The 14,427-nt window shown below is 41.0% G+C and overlaps 1 protein-coding gene across 4 annotated transcripts in view; it reads right to left on the reverse strand.

Moving 5' to 3' along the window:
• LOC102222711 (ethanolamine kinase 1-like) overlaps positions 1 to 14,211 on the reverse strand; it is a 35,455-nt gene extending 21,244 nt beyond the window's left edge. For 2 of the 4 annotated variants that reach the window (XR_002753912.1, XM_023346833.1), the window contains exons 1-4: positions 13,711 to 14,209; positions 9,482 to 9,744; positions 8,081 to 8,233; positions 262 to 410 (exon numbers count right to left, since the gene is read on the reverse strand). Coding sequence is in view for 3 of the 4 variants with exons in the window: in XM_023346833.1 (XP_023202601.1) it covers positions 262 to 410; positions 8,081 to 8,233; positions 9,482 to 9,744; positions 13,711 to 13,851 (706 nt within the window). In the remaining variant the exon portion in view is untranslated. Of the gene's footprint in view, positions 1 to 261; positions 411 to 8,080; positions 8,234 to 9,481; positions 9,745 to 13,710 lie in introns of all 4 variants that reach the window. The other 2 variants (XM_023346839.1, XM_023346844.1) reach the window with 2 other exon arrangements.
• Positions 14,212 to 14,427: the final 216 nt, after the last annotated feature.

Raw genomic sequence — 14,427 nt, forward strand, 5'->3', positions numbered from 1 at the left:
CGTGTGGACTAACAGCCGACAACCTTTGTGGTATTTTACTCAAAGCAAAGGGGTCAAAGTAGCAGCACGTCTCTCCGGAGGCACTTCGAGTAGCTTTGCAGACATTGTGTGACGAATGAAAAACTAGAAAAATTGCTACAAAAATGTGATTGTAGAGGATAAATTCCATTTGATTTGATTTGATGTTTTGTTGGGGGGTTTTTGTGATTTTTGACTCTGGAAGGGTTAGTAACATACAACAACAAACATATAATTCCTCACCTTCTTGACAGTTGTAGATGATGTTTTTTGTGAGAAGGTCGTTGTGGCAGAGGACGGTGGGCGAGTCCGTCTGGGAGAGGTGTCTCTTCAGCGACTCCATCTCCTCCAACAGGACCTCGTAGCTCGGCACGTCTCGAAGAGGCAAGGAGCTATAACCGGATAAATCACATGTTCTATGAAAATATGATAAACATACACAATAAAAAAAAAAAAGGTTTTATTGGCTCTAGTGGCTTTTACTTGTTAATTAACAGGAAAGTGGGTAATGAGAGAAGGGGAAGACATGCGGCAAAGGTCGTCAGGCCCGGAATCGAACCTGCGACGGCCACGTCGAGGACTAAGGCCTCCTTATGTGGGTTGTGCTTAACACCGGCACCACCACAGCACAACCCAATACACAATTAGCTTAAAAATAAATTCAGTTTATTGAAGTAATTCAATTAAGATCATTATTAAACATAGTAAAAACATCAAATGCTTATATATATATATTAAAGAATATATATATTCTTTAAAAGAAAGCTGAGGTAACTTATTATTTTTGGTAAAATGTTACATTTTGTTCCCCTGAGGTTTGAGTAGGATGTGACACAAAAGCCACGTCTCAAAATGGGAAAGACAGGAAAACATTTATGTAAGCTGGACGCAGAGGGCTGTGTCCTTAATAAATCTGCTAATAAGGACGCAGCCCTCCGTCTCCAACACCGAACCATGGATTCGTTCAGGCCGAGCTGACATGCAGCGGCTCTATTTCCCTCCTGTACTACCAGATCGACAGCCTTCAACTTCAAAGCTGCATCATATGAACTTCTTCATGTCGTTTCCATGATGAGGGGGTATGAGTTTGAAAACATTTCTCTGTCCTGCCTGCTGCTAGCATGTGCCTGTCCTAAATGAAAATCAGCGCTTTCTTCTTTGATTTCCAATAATTCACTTCCCGCTAAGGCGCCCCCTGGTGGTTGAAGAAAATCCACAGAAAAGCCGCACCGGGCTGTAAGCCGCTCGGTTCAAAGCGTGGGGAAAAAGTAGCGGCTTATAGTCTGAAAAATATGATTTAAGGCGGAAGAAATAAACAAATATAAAAGTTCTTACTTCTTCTTCTACACAAGTCAAAGGCAGTTCAAAATGCTTTACACCTTAAAACATCACTAAATATGACAGAAGCAACAAACCTTCCGGTTTGTCAAATGCAATCATCAAAATCATCAAGCAAATAAGCCAATATGCATAATGATCCCACCCAACTAATTAACTTTAATGATAGGCCAGAGTCCAAAGTAAACTCGACAGAATATTTTAATTAAGATTTTACTGCTTGACCTGAACCCGGCCTAAATTTTGGCTCGGGTTCAGGTCATAAATCTAAAATCATCAAGCAAATGTATTTCAAAAACATTGATCAATGCAACATCACAGGCAGATGTGATTCATCCATCTGCTTGTGATGAATGATCTAAACAGGCGGGTTTTTAGCCTTAATTTAACTGAAGTCGATGTTTCAGCAGTTTTGTAGTTTTCTGGAAGTTTGTTCCAAATTGCTGTAGCATAAAAAAATTAAAGCAGCTTCACCATGTTTGGTTCACACGTTTTTAGTTCCAAAAGACAAACAAAATGGCTAAAAACTGTAATAAAAACTGGATATATGAAGACTGCGAACAGTATATCTCTGGTGATAATTCTAGGAAGAATTTGTGGAATGGTGTTAAACCCAGAGGTGAGGAACCGGGGTGGAAAATCGGACCACAGCCCTGACGTCTCCGACTCTTCACTTCAACAACGTGTTTGTAAACCAGCACGACTCGGCGAGAGGTCAAACATCCCGTCTTCTTCCCCCTCTGTTGATCACTGCAGCGTCTCAAAGCGAGTCGATCCTTTTTCATTTTTGCTTGCCGTCCCTCTGTCTGCCTGGACAAGACGGAGCTCCTAGCAGTGTTATTTAAACACTACCTATTTATCCAAAGGGGGACAAACAGACTCTTGCGGTATTATACACACTTACGGACGTGATTTAGTGCGGCCTGCGAGGAACGCAATAAAAGCGAAAAGAGCCTCGCTTTGTTTGTGATGCTGACACTGAGGTTCTGCTTTTTTTTTATATACAAATCCACCTACACATACTAAATAAGTCGTCCTGTTAGACAGAGATGAAGGAAATGTCAGAGCGATATTGTGTTCAGATCAGGGTCATAGTTCAGTTTTATTTGGTTATGACTTTATGTCCGACTCATCCGGTTAGATTTTAGTTCGTATTTGCTAGTTTTTGTTAGTTCGTATTTGCTAAGTATTGTTTAGTTTCAGTTAAGTTTCTATAAATTACTGTAGTTTGTTTTTTCATACTGCATTTTTAGGTGCCGAATTCAAAAAGGTCAAAGTACTGTATTGTGATTATATGTATACATTCACAGGGGTAATGAATACTCAACAGAAGACACCATTTTTAGAAAAGGTTTTCAATTATAGCAGAACAACCAACTGACTGGTGTTTTCTCCCAACTTTGTTGCCGTTGCCATTTTTGTGGACAAGCTCGAGTGCCACCAGGGTTACGCTAGAGTCGTAATTTGCGGGAAAGAAAAGAAAACGATTTCACATCAGTCCACTTGTAGGCTAGTAGGTTTTATAAACACACAATATTGTTTCAGTTACAGTTTTTCCCCTTTAATTACCATTTTTATCAACTTCAGATTTTGTTCGTTTTACTTAAAGCAGCACGACATGATGAAACTGTCATCATGTCGCGACAATATGGAATGAGACAATCTGTGAAAAGAAAAGCAGTTGGCCTCCTCGGCTTCTCCCAGCCCTAACTAGAAACAACCAATCAGAGCCAGGAGGCGGGTCTTAGCGCTGTCAATCACCCTGTGCTATGCTGCAGCTAGCATAGCCACTTGTGAATGCTAAGGCTAGTTAGCATAGCCACCAATGATGGTGGATAAGTTGCATTTGCACCATTAGCACATTGAGCAGCGAGTAAGTGAAGATGATTGACAGCACCAAGATCCACCTCCTGGCCCTGATTGGTTGTTTTTGGTCGGGAGCGGTTCATTTTTTCAGAGAGCAACAGTATCTCAGGAAGTATAGTAGGTTCAAGAGATCGATCTATTGACAGATTATCTGTCTCATATCAAACTGTCATGACATCATTAATTTTAACAAATATGTAAAAAAGGATATATATATATATATATATATATCTATATATATATATATATATAGTATATAAAATAAGTTAGGCCTACTGCAGCTTTAACTATATCAACCTGATATCAGTTTTAATTCCTCCAAAGGCTGCAAAACACTTCAAGAGATACTTTTATTCAAAGCTGACTCTAAACTAATCAAAATGTTCTTCCTTTTTATTAGCTCCAAGTTCAGAATCGAGTGCTTAATCACATTTACTTGCCTATAAAATTTGACTTTGTGAGAACAGTCTCTCTCCCCCCTGCCCCCAAGCGACACGCACAATTCATCCATATCCTCTCTAATATGAATTGAATAGTGAATCACCACTGATTCCTTTTCAACTCATCCCCCGAAACCAACGTGACTTTTTTTTTTTTTTTTGTCGCGGGAGCGCCCACGAACGGTCGGATTGGGGAAAAAAACCAAAATGAAAAGACCCTCGTCGACTTTTTAAATGGGCGAGACCTGACGCCTTGCCATCAGATCTTTTTCCTCTCCTTTTCTCTGCTCATGAAACGCCGAGCGCGTCGAGTGCGTTCGCCTCCTGCTCCCTGTCAAGCCTCTGTAAAGTAATTAGTGGAATTTCCTCCTCTGGCGCTTCATTATGGCTGGGCCTTATTTACATACGATTTCAAACAGGAGCCATGAACTGCGGATTTTTTGTTAATTTTTTCTCTCTTCTTTTTTTTTTTTGCGGTTTCCATGAGGAGTACAGGAGCACAAATGGGCGACCCAGCAGGGGGGCCCTTTTGGGAGAGAAAGAGGTTGCACTCATGCTTTCCATCGCTTTTCTTTCTTTGCTCTCTCTTTCTTTCTCTCTCGGAACCATGCAGCTGCTGCAGCCTCTTTCTCTCTCTCCCTCCTCCTCCTCTTCCTCCCCCTCTTCACTCAGCGGGTGGCTTGAGAGCTGAAGACCTCCTCTGCAGGTGCAGCCTCTTCCTGCAGCTCCCTCTGCCTTTTACCGACTCATCTGAAGACCACATTCATATCTGCACTTGGATACACTCTCGAGTACCAAAAGTTTCTCTGATGCAAATTTTAAGAACCTTTTTTTTTTCTTCCCCCAATCCCCCTCGCTGTGTTTCGGCCTCTGTCTCGTATCTTCGTCTCTGAAGAGGCCAGTAATTATCCAAACAGGCGCGCTCTGGTTTTAAATGCAAACGATCCTACAGTATATAAATAATATCTCATTTTCTTAAATGTTCTTTTTTTGCTGTAATTCCCTCCCCAACTGTCCTCGGGTTTACGTCCTCATCATTCATCGTCTTCAGATCGTTCGAGTGTCTCTGCTGGCAAGCGGCGCTTCAACTGCGTGAAGTCATGGAAATGTGCCACAACACAGCACCATCTATTGGGCCTCGACGTGCGGTGCAGCGTATGCTCTCTCACATGACCCTACCCTTTCTGTAGGATGTTCAAGCTACAGAGTTTGGTCTGAAGATCTGCAACAGACAGAAAAGAAACTGGAGAAAAACATAACAGTGTTTAATTGGAGGAAACTAAATAAGTATTAGATATACTCAAGTTGACCAAAACTCTCTACTAGAATCCAAACCTCAAACTTTTTCATATTTTGCCACATGACAACCTCAAACATGAACGCATTATTAGGCCTGTCACAATAAGTTTGCTGAACAAATCATGCAAATGAAAATTAGTGAGTTTGTTTTCATTTATTATGCGGTTAATTGATTTATTGTGACCAGTCTACGCAATATATTGTGATTTTATGCAATAGAGTCCTGCAAAGTGAATGCGCAATCAAACTCCGATTAATTAAGAGTAAAAAAAATTAAAAACTTAGAGTCACAATTTGCTGTGATTACAGCAGTGGTGCCCCAAAGACAAACTTTGGCCACCACAATGTTGGACTAATTTTGGTTATAGAAAGCCATAGAGCAAATTTCTTTTCAATCAAGACATAAATGTAAAGCCTAATGTATAAATCAATAATCCATCATTTTTAGCTGTGCTCTCCTAAACGTTTTACTGGCCTGGTTTACTGGTATCCCCAAGTAAACTTTCTGGGGCGCTGCTGTTTTAGTGGATCTTGGAGGTTTGTCTCGGTCAGCTTTGCACATCCAGAGCCTGTTTTACCTCAGCGTGGTCATTGCCTTCCTACGCAATTATCATCTCCCTTCAGTGCTCCGTCTGGGATTTCTCTCATTGACATGGATTTCTCTGGTTTAATTTCAACCGGGACAAATCAGCGAACAGAGGAAGAAGTTGTGAACAATGATGTTGATTTTCTGAGCTGTTTTAGAATTATAGTCTTCCTGTAGTTTTAGCAACGGCAGTGGAGGAAGTGAACAAAGTTGTTCAGTTTGTGTTGGCCAAATATTGAGTCGAAGATGTTGTGACCCCACTCCCCGCCCCCAAGGTTGTTTAGAGCTCACGCAATTTCCGGCTTCATTGAAATGGCGCATTACAGACGTCATGGCCAAACGTTAGCGGTTGTGTAAAATTTAAAACGTCAACAAAGTCCGCGCCTCCTGGAGGCAATCGTTTCTGAATAGCCAAGGGTCCAGAATCTCTGCACAAGCAAAGTGCTTACATTCTGTCATAGATTTAGTGTTTGCAAATCTGAATTCTCAAATCTCTGATGGAACTTTACTGCATGTGTTTTTTTAGGGTTAGTAGATTGAAAAGAGACTGAAAACTACAGCTATTAAACTTAATTGAGTTGGTTTTTCCTTAAATTATCAGCAATAAAATACTATATAATATAATATAATAAAATATTGTAGTGGAACAGCTCAAAGGTTGTATTACCACTACCAGACTAGGGTAAACTACCTTACCCACTTTCTAAGAAGAGCCATGCGCTCCCAGTGTTTGTTTGCATGGACTTCTGGCCCCCTCGCTGAAAACACAAACAAGGTTGAACGTTTGACCGATAAGGGAGAGCTTAGCAGGAAGCTCATGGCAGAGTGTCTGTTTCTTTGTAGTGTCTGGAGGGCCTTCCATGACCTCTGTCAGAGATAATGCAAAGCCACTGCCATTACGAGCCACTCCCCCGCTTCAGCCGTTTGACCAATTCTGGCTCAGCAAAATGAAAAACCGGAGGACAGAAAAAAGGGGGAAAAACTTTCCCCTGACAACTGTTGATTGGAAACCTGTTAGCAGGTCTGAATGTGTGAGAATGTGATGAAGGAACAGAGTACTCCTTAAAGATAAAAGCTGAGACTGGTTTTTATCAAAGAAATGATTGGAAAGAATCAACGACTGAGGCAGGCTGTTGTTTAAAACACACCAGCCCTGTTTAGTCCGATCGAATCAAACTCTAGTTTGTTTGCCTAGAAAGTCCGGTTTGTTTGGGGAGGTGTGAATGCGCAATCAAACTCTGATTAAGAACAAAAAAAACGAGCTGTGGTCTGCCTAGAAACCCAAGTCTCGGTTTGGTTGAAGTTAGCCTGGCCATTGCTTTCCTAGACAATTGAGTTTCATTCAAATCTTGCTTCACGGCACAGTCTGGGCTTTCTTCCGTTCAACCGGGCCAATCAGCTAACAGAAGGAGGCGTCGTGAACGATGAAGTGGATTTTCTGCGTTGCTTTAGAATTGTAGTCTGCCTGTAGTTTTAACAATGGCAGCGGAGGAAGTGAACGAAGATATTCAGTCCATATTGGTCATGCTTCCAAATATTGATTTAGCAATAACAGCAGTCTTATTCATTTTTTAGCATTTCTTCTTTTCGCAATGGAGAATAGTTGCTTACAATGCAGGCAACTTTAGGTAAGCTTCATAGTGTCAAACTGGAGCATTGTTGTGGTGAGTACCTCACAACAACGAACACAATTGGGTAACGGTGACGTGAGTCCAGGAAGCAATCGTTTCACAATAGCAGAGATTATAGACCCTGTGCAAGGCGTAGAACTAGGGGCTGGTTTGTACCAGGCTAGGTTGAAAAGCAGGAAATGGACTACAGCGCAGAGCATTCTGGGTAAATACAGCGCTAGCTTGAGAAATGGCTCATGGTCTTTTACCAAGACAAAAGAGAAATCCTACCACCGCTAAAGTCTGACGCCACACCATTTTTGTTTTTGTGAAGATGGAAGATGTGTCTTCTTCAAGTTCAGTGTCTTCTTCAAAGGTTTTCATGTTGTTTCCTTGGTGCAGCGCCACCACAGGTGAGGAGGGTCACGGGTTTTTCAAAGGGTTTGATTTGTTTGAAACAGTGCAGCGTGAAACCGAACTGCACCAGCTGAAAATGTAATAGATATTACAACTTTGGTTCCCAATCAAACCGAGTCTACCGGACTAACAGGTGTGAAAAGGTATAAGGGTGTTTTCACACCTGACTGAACAGTTGTGATTCCCAGAGAAACCAAACAAAACCAAACAAAGATGAATCCACACCAGGAACGTTTTCTATCTCTGTATTTCATTTTGAAGGAATTTCAGTTTTGCTCTCAAGGCAAGTCATCTGTCTGATAAAAACCGAACCGTTTTTAATATGTCTGGAAATGTACAACCTTGGTGAATTTTCTTTGTAGCTCCAAAGGATGACCTCACTTTACATGTTGTACAGTTTGTTTTGATAGATTCTACAGCCACTCTTCTACAGTAATTTGAATATCAATGTTCATGATGGTTTTTTTTTTATGTTCAGGGTCACTTTTACGTGGCTCACTCTTTACCTTTTAGTGCATGCCTGCTCAGCTGGATTCCTGGTGATGCTGCTCTTCACCAGAGTCAGAAAATGAGACATCTTCGCCCAGAGCTGAGGCTCTGTCGTCTGGCCACGTTTTGGCTGGATCGAGTGGATTTTTCCCATCTCGGCTGCAATCAATCTGCAGAGAAAAGAAAAAGATTTTAAAAAAAAGAGAAACATTTTCTCAGATGACCCTGGCCAGTGCTGTTATTGCACAAACAAGCATTATCGGAGCAGAAACACAACTCCCTTTCCATTTAGCGTTCTTATCTTGTTCTTTTTAGAATAATGGGCCTCCTTGCATATGTGACCTTTCATCCACTTGGTTTTTTGTTCTTGAGCCATCTTAGCTGGGAGGACGCAAGGTTTTCTGGGTAAGCACCAGGAACGGATGTCTATTGTGGTCCTGGCTGTTCGGCCTTCCCTGGCTCAGTTCCTGCCTACTGTGTTGTGCTGTTAGTAATGGTGTCAGCCTGTAATGGACATAATGAATAAAACGAGCCAGGAATAAACAACATTGCTCACCATGACAAGTAAGTGAGCTGCAAAACCAGCAAAAAGTCCCTCAGGAGCACAGCTTCATTTTGTGATTTCATCTTTTTGCAAATGTTTATTTTCTATATTAAAAAAGACTTAAAAGTCTTACATTTGTGTGCCTAAAATGAAGGCCTTAAATTGTCTTAAAACTATTTAAAAAGTCTAAGGTTGGTCTTGAATACATCAATCACAGGTCTTAAATTTTGTCATGGCAGGACTACTTAATCTTGCATGCATTTGTTTTTTTGCAGGACTTTTCTGTTAGCCAAACGTTTGAGTTTTCTCTGTATCAATACATTATTTTCATAATTTCATCTTTTTGAAAATGCCCAATATATTTTATATGAAAACAATAACAGTTTCCAGGGTGTCTGGAAATGTCTCTTTTTGTCTTAAATTTCTTTCAAGCTAGCATTAAACGTCTTAAATTTGACTTGTTAAAACTTGCAGATACGCTGCTTTCTTTTAAATAACTGTGTGTCAAGAATGTGGATGCAGATGCTGTTTAGAGTCAGAACCTTTTACTTGAGGTGATCGGTAGCTAACTGCTAGCTTGTTTTTGCGTCTATCGTGGGTATGTACAAATGTATCACCAGCTGGCTGGACAGCGTTTGTCTTTGCCATTGGCTCACTTCTGTTGCCAACCCAGACAAGCCGGCAGGATCCACCAATCATCCCCTATATTTATATTTTTCAGTCATAAACTGAATTCAAACTTGCATTAAAAAGGTCTTAACAAATCTTAAACTTGACTTGCTAAAACCAGGAGATACCTTGTATTCTTTTAAATAATCTGTGTGTGGAGAGTATAGCTGCAGAGTGACTGATTTCGCTGGGTGAGCGCAAAAACCTGTAGATGGACGGCTGTCGCAGCAGCTCGTCCTCCAGCACATTTCCTCGGACAAACTCGTAACAGATGCCGTTCTGGAAGCTGCAGTATATCTCGGGCCCGCAGCCATGCGCGTTGAAGACCTGGAACATCTCCACCTCTCGATCGCGATTCACGTAGAGCTCCGTCATTCTGCCGTAAAGTCGCACCAGAACACAACCGGGCTCCTGGAGAGAGCCCACGTAGCAGCCAATCAGCTGGTTGGTAATGCCTTCTGTAAATTTCTGCAGGGCAACAAGGTTCAGGAAATTGACTGTTTAAATCTGTGCATCTAAAAGAACTGATATTAATGGTCAGTCAACAATTGTTTGAATTCATTCATTGCATTATTTTTGGTTACACAATGCTGCTGTAATCTTAAATTTGAACTTTAACCAACAAGTCACACTTTAGTATGACTTCTTTAAGAAAACTATTTATAAAAGTTAAAAAGAGAGTCATGTGGGCGTGCCGTGGTGGCGTAGTGGTTAGCGTGACCCATATTTTGAGGCCTTGAGTCATCGATGCGGCCGTCGGGGTTCGACTCCCGGACCCGGCGATATTTGCTGCATGTCTTCCCCCCTCTCCTTCCCCGTTTCCTGTCAGCCCACTATCATATAAGGGACACTAGAGCCCACAAAAGACCCCCTGGAGGGGTAAAAAAAAAAGAAAAAAGTCATGTGAAACATAAATAATTTAAAATGATATGGCTACTAACCCTGAATAACTACAGATACAAATGAAACATTGTACACAAAACTAGACAAACATTGAGAAAGCAACAAATTTGTTTCCAAGCCTAGTGAGAAATGCAACTTTCTAGCAAAGAGACATTAGTAAGTTTAAACCAAACTTGTAAAAAAAGGCAAGCAGAGGAATGCACACAGGTGTCCTCTTCACAGCACAGTGGTGTTCCAGGACAGTCTGTCCTGCCCTGTTTGTGTACACAAAGATACCACATTGACCACTGTTTGCCTCCTTGTTGTCATTCAGCAGATTCTCATTCTGTACCACGGTCCCTGAAGTGTTTCTGAGCCTCCAAAGGGACACGAACACGACACAGTTTCTCATCTAGATAGACTGAACAAACATGGATACCCTGACATCGGATCTATTATTTATGGTGAATGGAGGGAGGGCTGGTTTTGACATTTGTAATTGTGCTTTCTTTGTCTGCCAGACTTGAGTCTACTGTCTTCTGTTTCATCAGATTCACTGAAATTGATACTTGTCAAATAATTATGAGAATACATTTGGAGAGGAGGATCAAAACATCACACTGAGAAGTAGCCGTGTGAAATTTAACTGACTGTTGGACAGATCTGCCTTGTTGGGTGGCTAAGAGAGTCAGGAGAGTTTGATTGTTGAGTCCATATGCGTTTTTGTACATGAGGGAGGGTTATAACCCTGACCTTAGGCTTGAAGCAAGAATATGAGGTGTGATGGTATTGTATGCCCACAGTTAAAGATGAGAGAAGGGATTCCAAATTCAGGGGTCACATACTTTGAATGACCCTGCCTACCCAGCCGACGTAGGCCAGGTCCTTCTTCCACCAAGAAGAGCGGACAGTCTAGCCATTTGAGTTATTCCTGCCCTTGACATATGCTCTTTCACCTAGCAACCGGGATGACACTCAACACAAACTGGTAAAACTGTAGCTTAAATTTTAGTGTACCTACATTTAAAACTGTAAACCAAAATTAGCCCACTCTATCTCCCGTCTCCTCATCCCACTATGAATCTTGGGAAACAGTAGGCTACGAAGGATGCGTGAAACCTGCCCTTCAAATCTGGGAAAAGAAGGGCGCATTTGAGGGCCACAATTGGACCTTGAACTCAGACACACCGGCTGTCTTCGAGCTGTGATCTTTAGCTTTCTCTGGAACAATTCGCAATCAACTGTAAGGCAACTATGATGAGCTCGTCTAAGTCGGGAGAGTCATGCAGCGCGTCAATTAACATACTGACGAGATGCAATATGTTTAGGTGGTGCCCTTAAGAGACAATGGGCATGCTATTCTAAGGCACCCTGAGAAAAAAACTGATTTTGTCGAAAACGACAAAGGGACAATAGGAAGTAATAGGAGGATGACGGCTTGTTTTGGGGGTTTTTTTTGGACAATGTAAACTGGTTCCTCCAGAGCTTGTGGATGTAAAACAGTTCATAAAAAGTTGTGTGTTCAACACTCCAATGTGTTGAATCCATAGGGTTAGGGTTATAAAAAAGCTAGTCTATAGCTTTTGTATAACCAATGCCTACAAATACCCCAAAACATAGTCGCTCCCATGTACAAGCGACTTGTTGCTCCAACGTCTGAATAAGACGCCGACGTCTCCTCTGACGGATGATAGATGATGAGCGCTAATGCCATGGCTGAGTTATAGCTTATTCATGTGTGATTTTAATTTAATTTCTTACTAACACTGCAATTGGAAAATAGTTTTGTCAACATTTATGGAATGTCGACAAAGATTTGCAACGAATCATAAGTAGATGGATAAATACAATTTACGCCCCGAAAGTAACCGTCTAAATCTTTGTGCATTCGTATCAAGCTAATGAAAGTAAAAATGTTCTTATTTAATATTGCTTTTTTCCCCCACATTTCTTGATTCGTTTATAGCATTTTTGTAACTATCCTTTAAGGGGTGTGTAAATCATTGAGTCTGAAGTTGATTTACAGCATTGTGTTAAAAGTCTTCCTTCTCTTTCAGATGATAAACAAGATTATTGAACAGGAAAATAGCGACTAAAGAGGAAGCCAATTGAAAAAGCACCTGTGACAGACTGTACACAGCCCATGCCAAAGCACAGGTGTGACAGCAGGAACCATCTGACCTTACCCTGACGAGTACAATACATCATTAAAGTGACTTGTGTGATCTGAGCTTTGGAGGGAAGCATCTACTCCTCTGTGTACTTTCCAGGACCCGGTGTAGATTGAGAGGTCACACAGTCGATGTGCAGTCACCTAACAAACATAAACCCTATTTCTCTGAAAGATTGGACCTTGTGTTTGCACATGGGACCAGAATGAGGTTCTCTTGTCCTCAATGGATGCTTTGAAAATACACACACACACACACACACACACACACACACACACACACACACACACACAAAAACTTTCTAAATTCTGCCTTTGTTGTCCAGTTACCTTGGATTTTCTCCAGACTTTTTTCTGAACGGTGATTTCTGACAAGGTGTCAGGGAAAGTTAAGGCTTTTGTCAATTTAAAGACAAGATTTTGCCACCAGACATGTGATTTGGTTTCAAAGCACTTTGAATGCAAAACGATATAATAAAAAGGTACAAATATGCACAAAAAAACCCAACCGAGACATTTGTAAATGGCCACGACAAAACAGGAAACAAGTCTTCCCGGAGGCATTTCGCGTTATTTCTAGAGTCTGAAAGTGTGAATGCTAAGTTTTCAAACATTGTCAAACACATAGAACAAGATATGGCCATCTGAATGTTGTAAACAAAGTCAGGGAGAAAACAGTCCTCAAAGGTTCAAAAGAGCAACTAATTCCTAAAAAGAGAGAATCTATCACTGTAGATCTATACTAAACCGTTTAAAATCTACTCATGTCCTGCGTGTTCACTGACCGACACATTTTGTGGTTAATTAGGCAAAATCAGCAAAATAGCGAGCAATACCCAACAACTTTAAACCTGCAACCTATAGTCACTTCCTGAAGCGCAACATGTTGAGGTTTTACTAGGTTGTAACACTTGGCAGGTATCAACACAAATTTAGCGCTTTAGCATTAGTTTCCACTAAACATGAAGGCATTATACTATGTTAGCGGAACTAATATTTATGATTGGCCCTTTAGGGTTAGCTCAACCAACTCTTTAGTTAGCTTTGACTATCAATGACAAATTTATAAGCAAAATGTTTAAATATTTTCGTTTTTTAAAGACACATATAAGCTTTTCACTGACTTTTATTAGCAAATTAAACAAATGGAGTAGCAAACATTACATTTGCCCTTTTCAATATACATAAATTACTTTTGGATAGTGTTGGCAATGCATTGTGTGCTGTTTTTTCAAATAGGGGCATCACCTCCTGTTTTCATTACATCACTTCCTGTCAGCTGTGCCTGAGCTTGGAGTTAAAAAGTAAAAGATTGACCTCAACAATCACACATGAGACCAATGGAAACAAACTAAAATCAGTCCATATGGCCAGTGGCGTACCTTCATCTGAATGTGCTGTGTCTTCCACTCAGGACGGAGTTTGCTCAGAAGGTCCAAGATTCCTCTCCGGGGTTCACGCTCGTCAACGGCAACGTCCAGATGGCGGAGCTGATCCCCAGAACCTCCGTGTTCCGGGTCCATTTCAGACAGCGAAAACAATCCCGTCAGTAACTTCTTCAGAACTTTTGCCCTCTCACCAGCTGGAATGTGTCCAGATACGGCGCCTGCTTAAAAGTTCGCCTGAGCCACTTTGGATATAGCTTTTGATTTTGTTCCAGTTTGCATTAAATGAACTCAGCATTTAACTCCTCTACTCGGTTCAGAGGAGCCATCTGTGGCACTTGGAAGTCGGTGAAACAGATCATTTGTGTGACCCAGCAGCAGAGGCCAACGCTCCTGTGGGCATCTTCAGCCACTCTGTGGGAGCTTACTTATTAACTACCAATGGGGTCAAGTTCAGCAGCAGGAACCAGCAGGTTGCAGCCGGAATTTAATAGGAAAAAAGTAACTTTAGCCCGTAAATTATAGTAATAGATGGAAGAAAGAAAAAAATAAATATTGAAAGTGCTTTGCAAAAGTTGTCATATCCCTTAATTTATTTAACATATTCTCTCATCACAAGACACTTATTTTACATTTGTTTGTGTATTTTGTGTTTGATTTTTTTTTTTGTTAGACCAACATAAAATAGAACATAAACTTAAAGAAGCAAATACA

This window comes from Xiphophorus maculatus, chromosome 2 (genome assembly GCF_002775205.1).
Source record: "Xiphophorus maculatus strain JP 163 A chromosome 2, X_maculatus-5.0-male, whole genome shotgun sequence".
Classification (NCBI taxonomy): domain Eukaryota; kingdom Metazoa; phylum Chordata; class Actinopteri; order Cyprinodontiformes; family Poeciliidae; genus Xiphophorus; species Xiphophorus maculatus.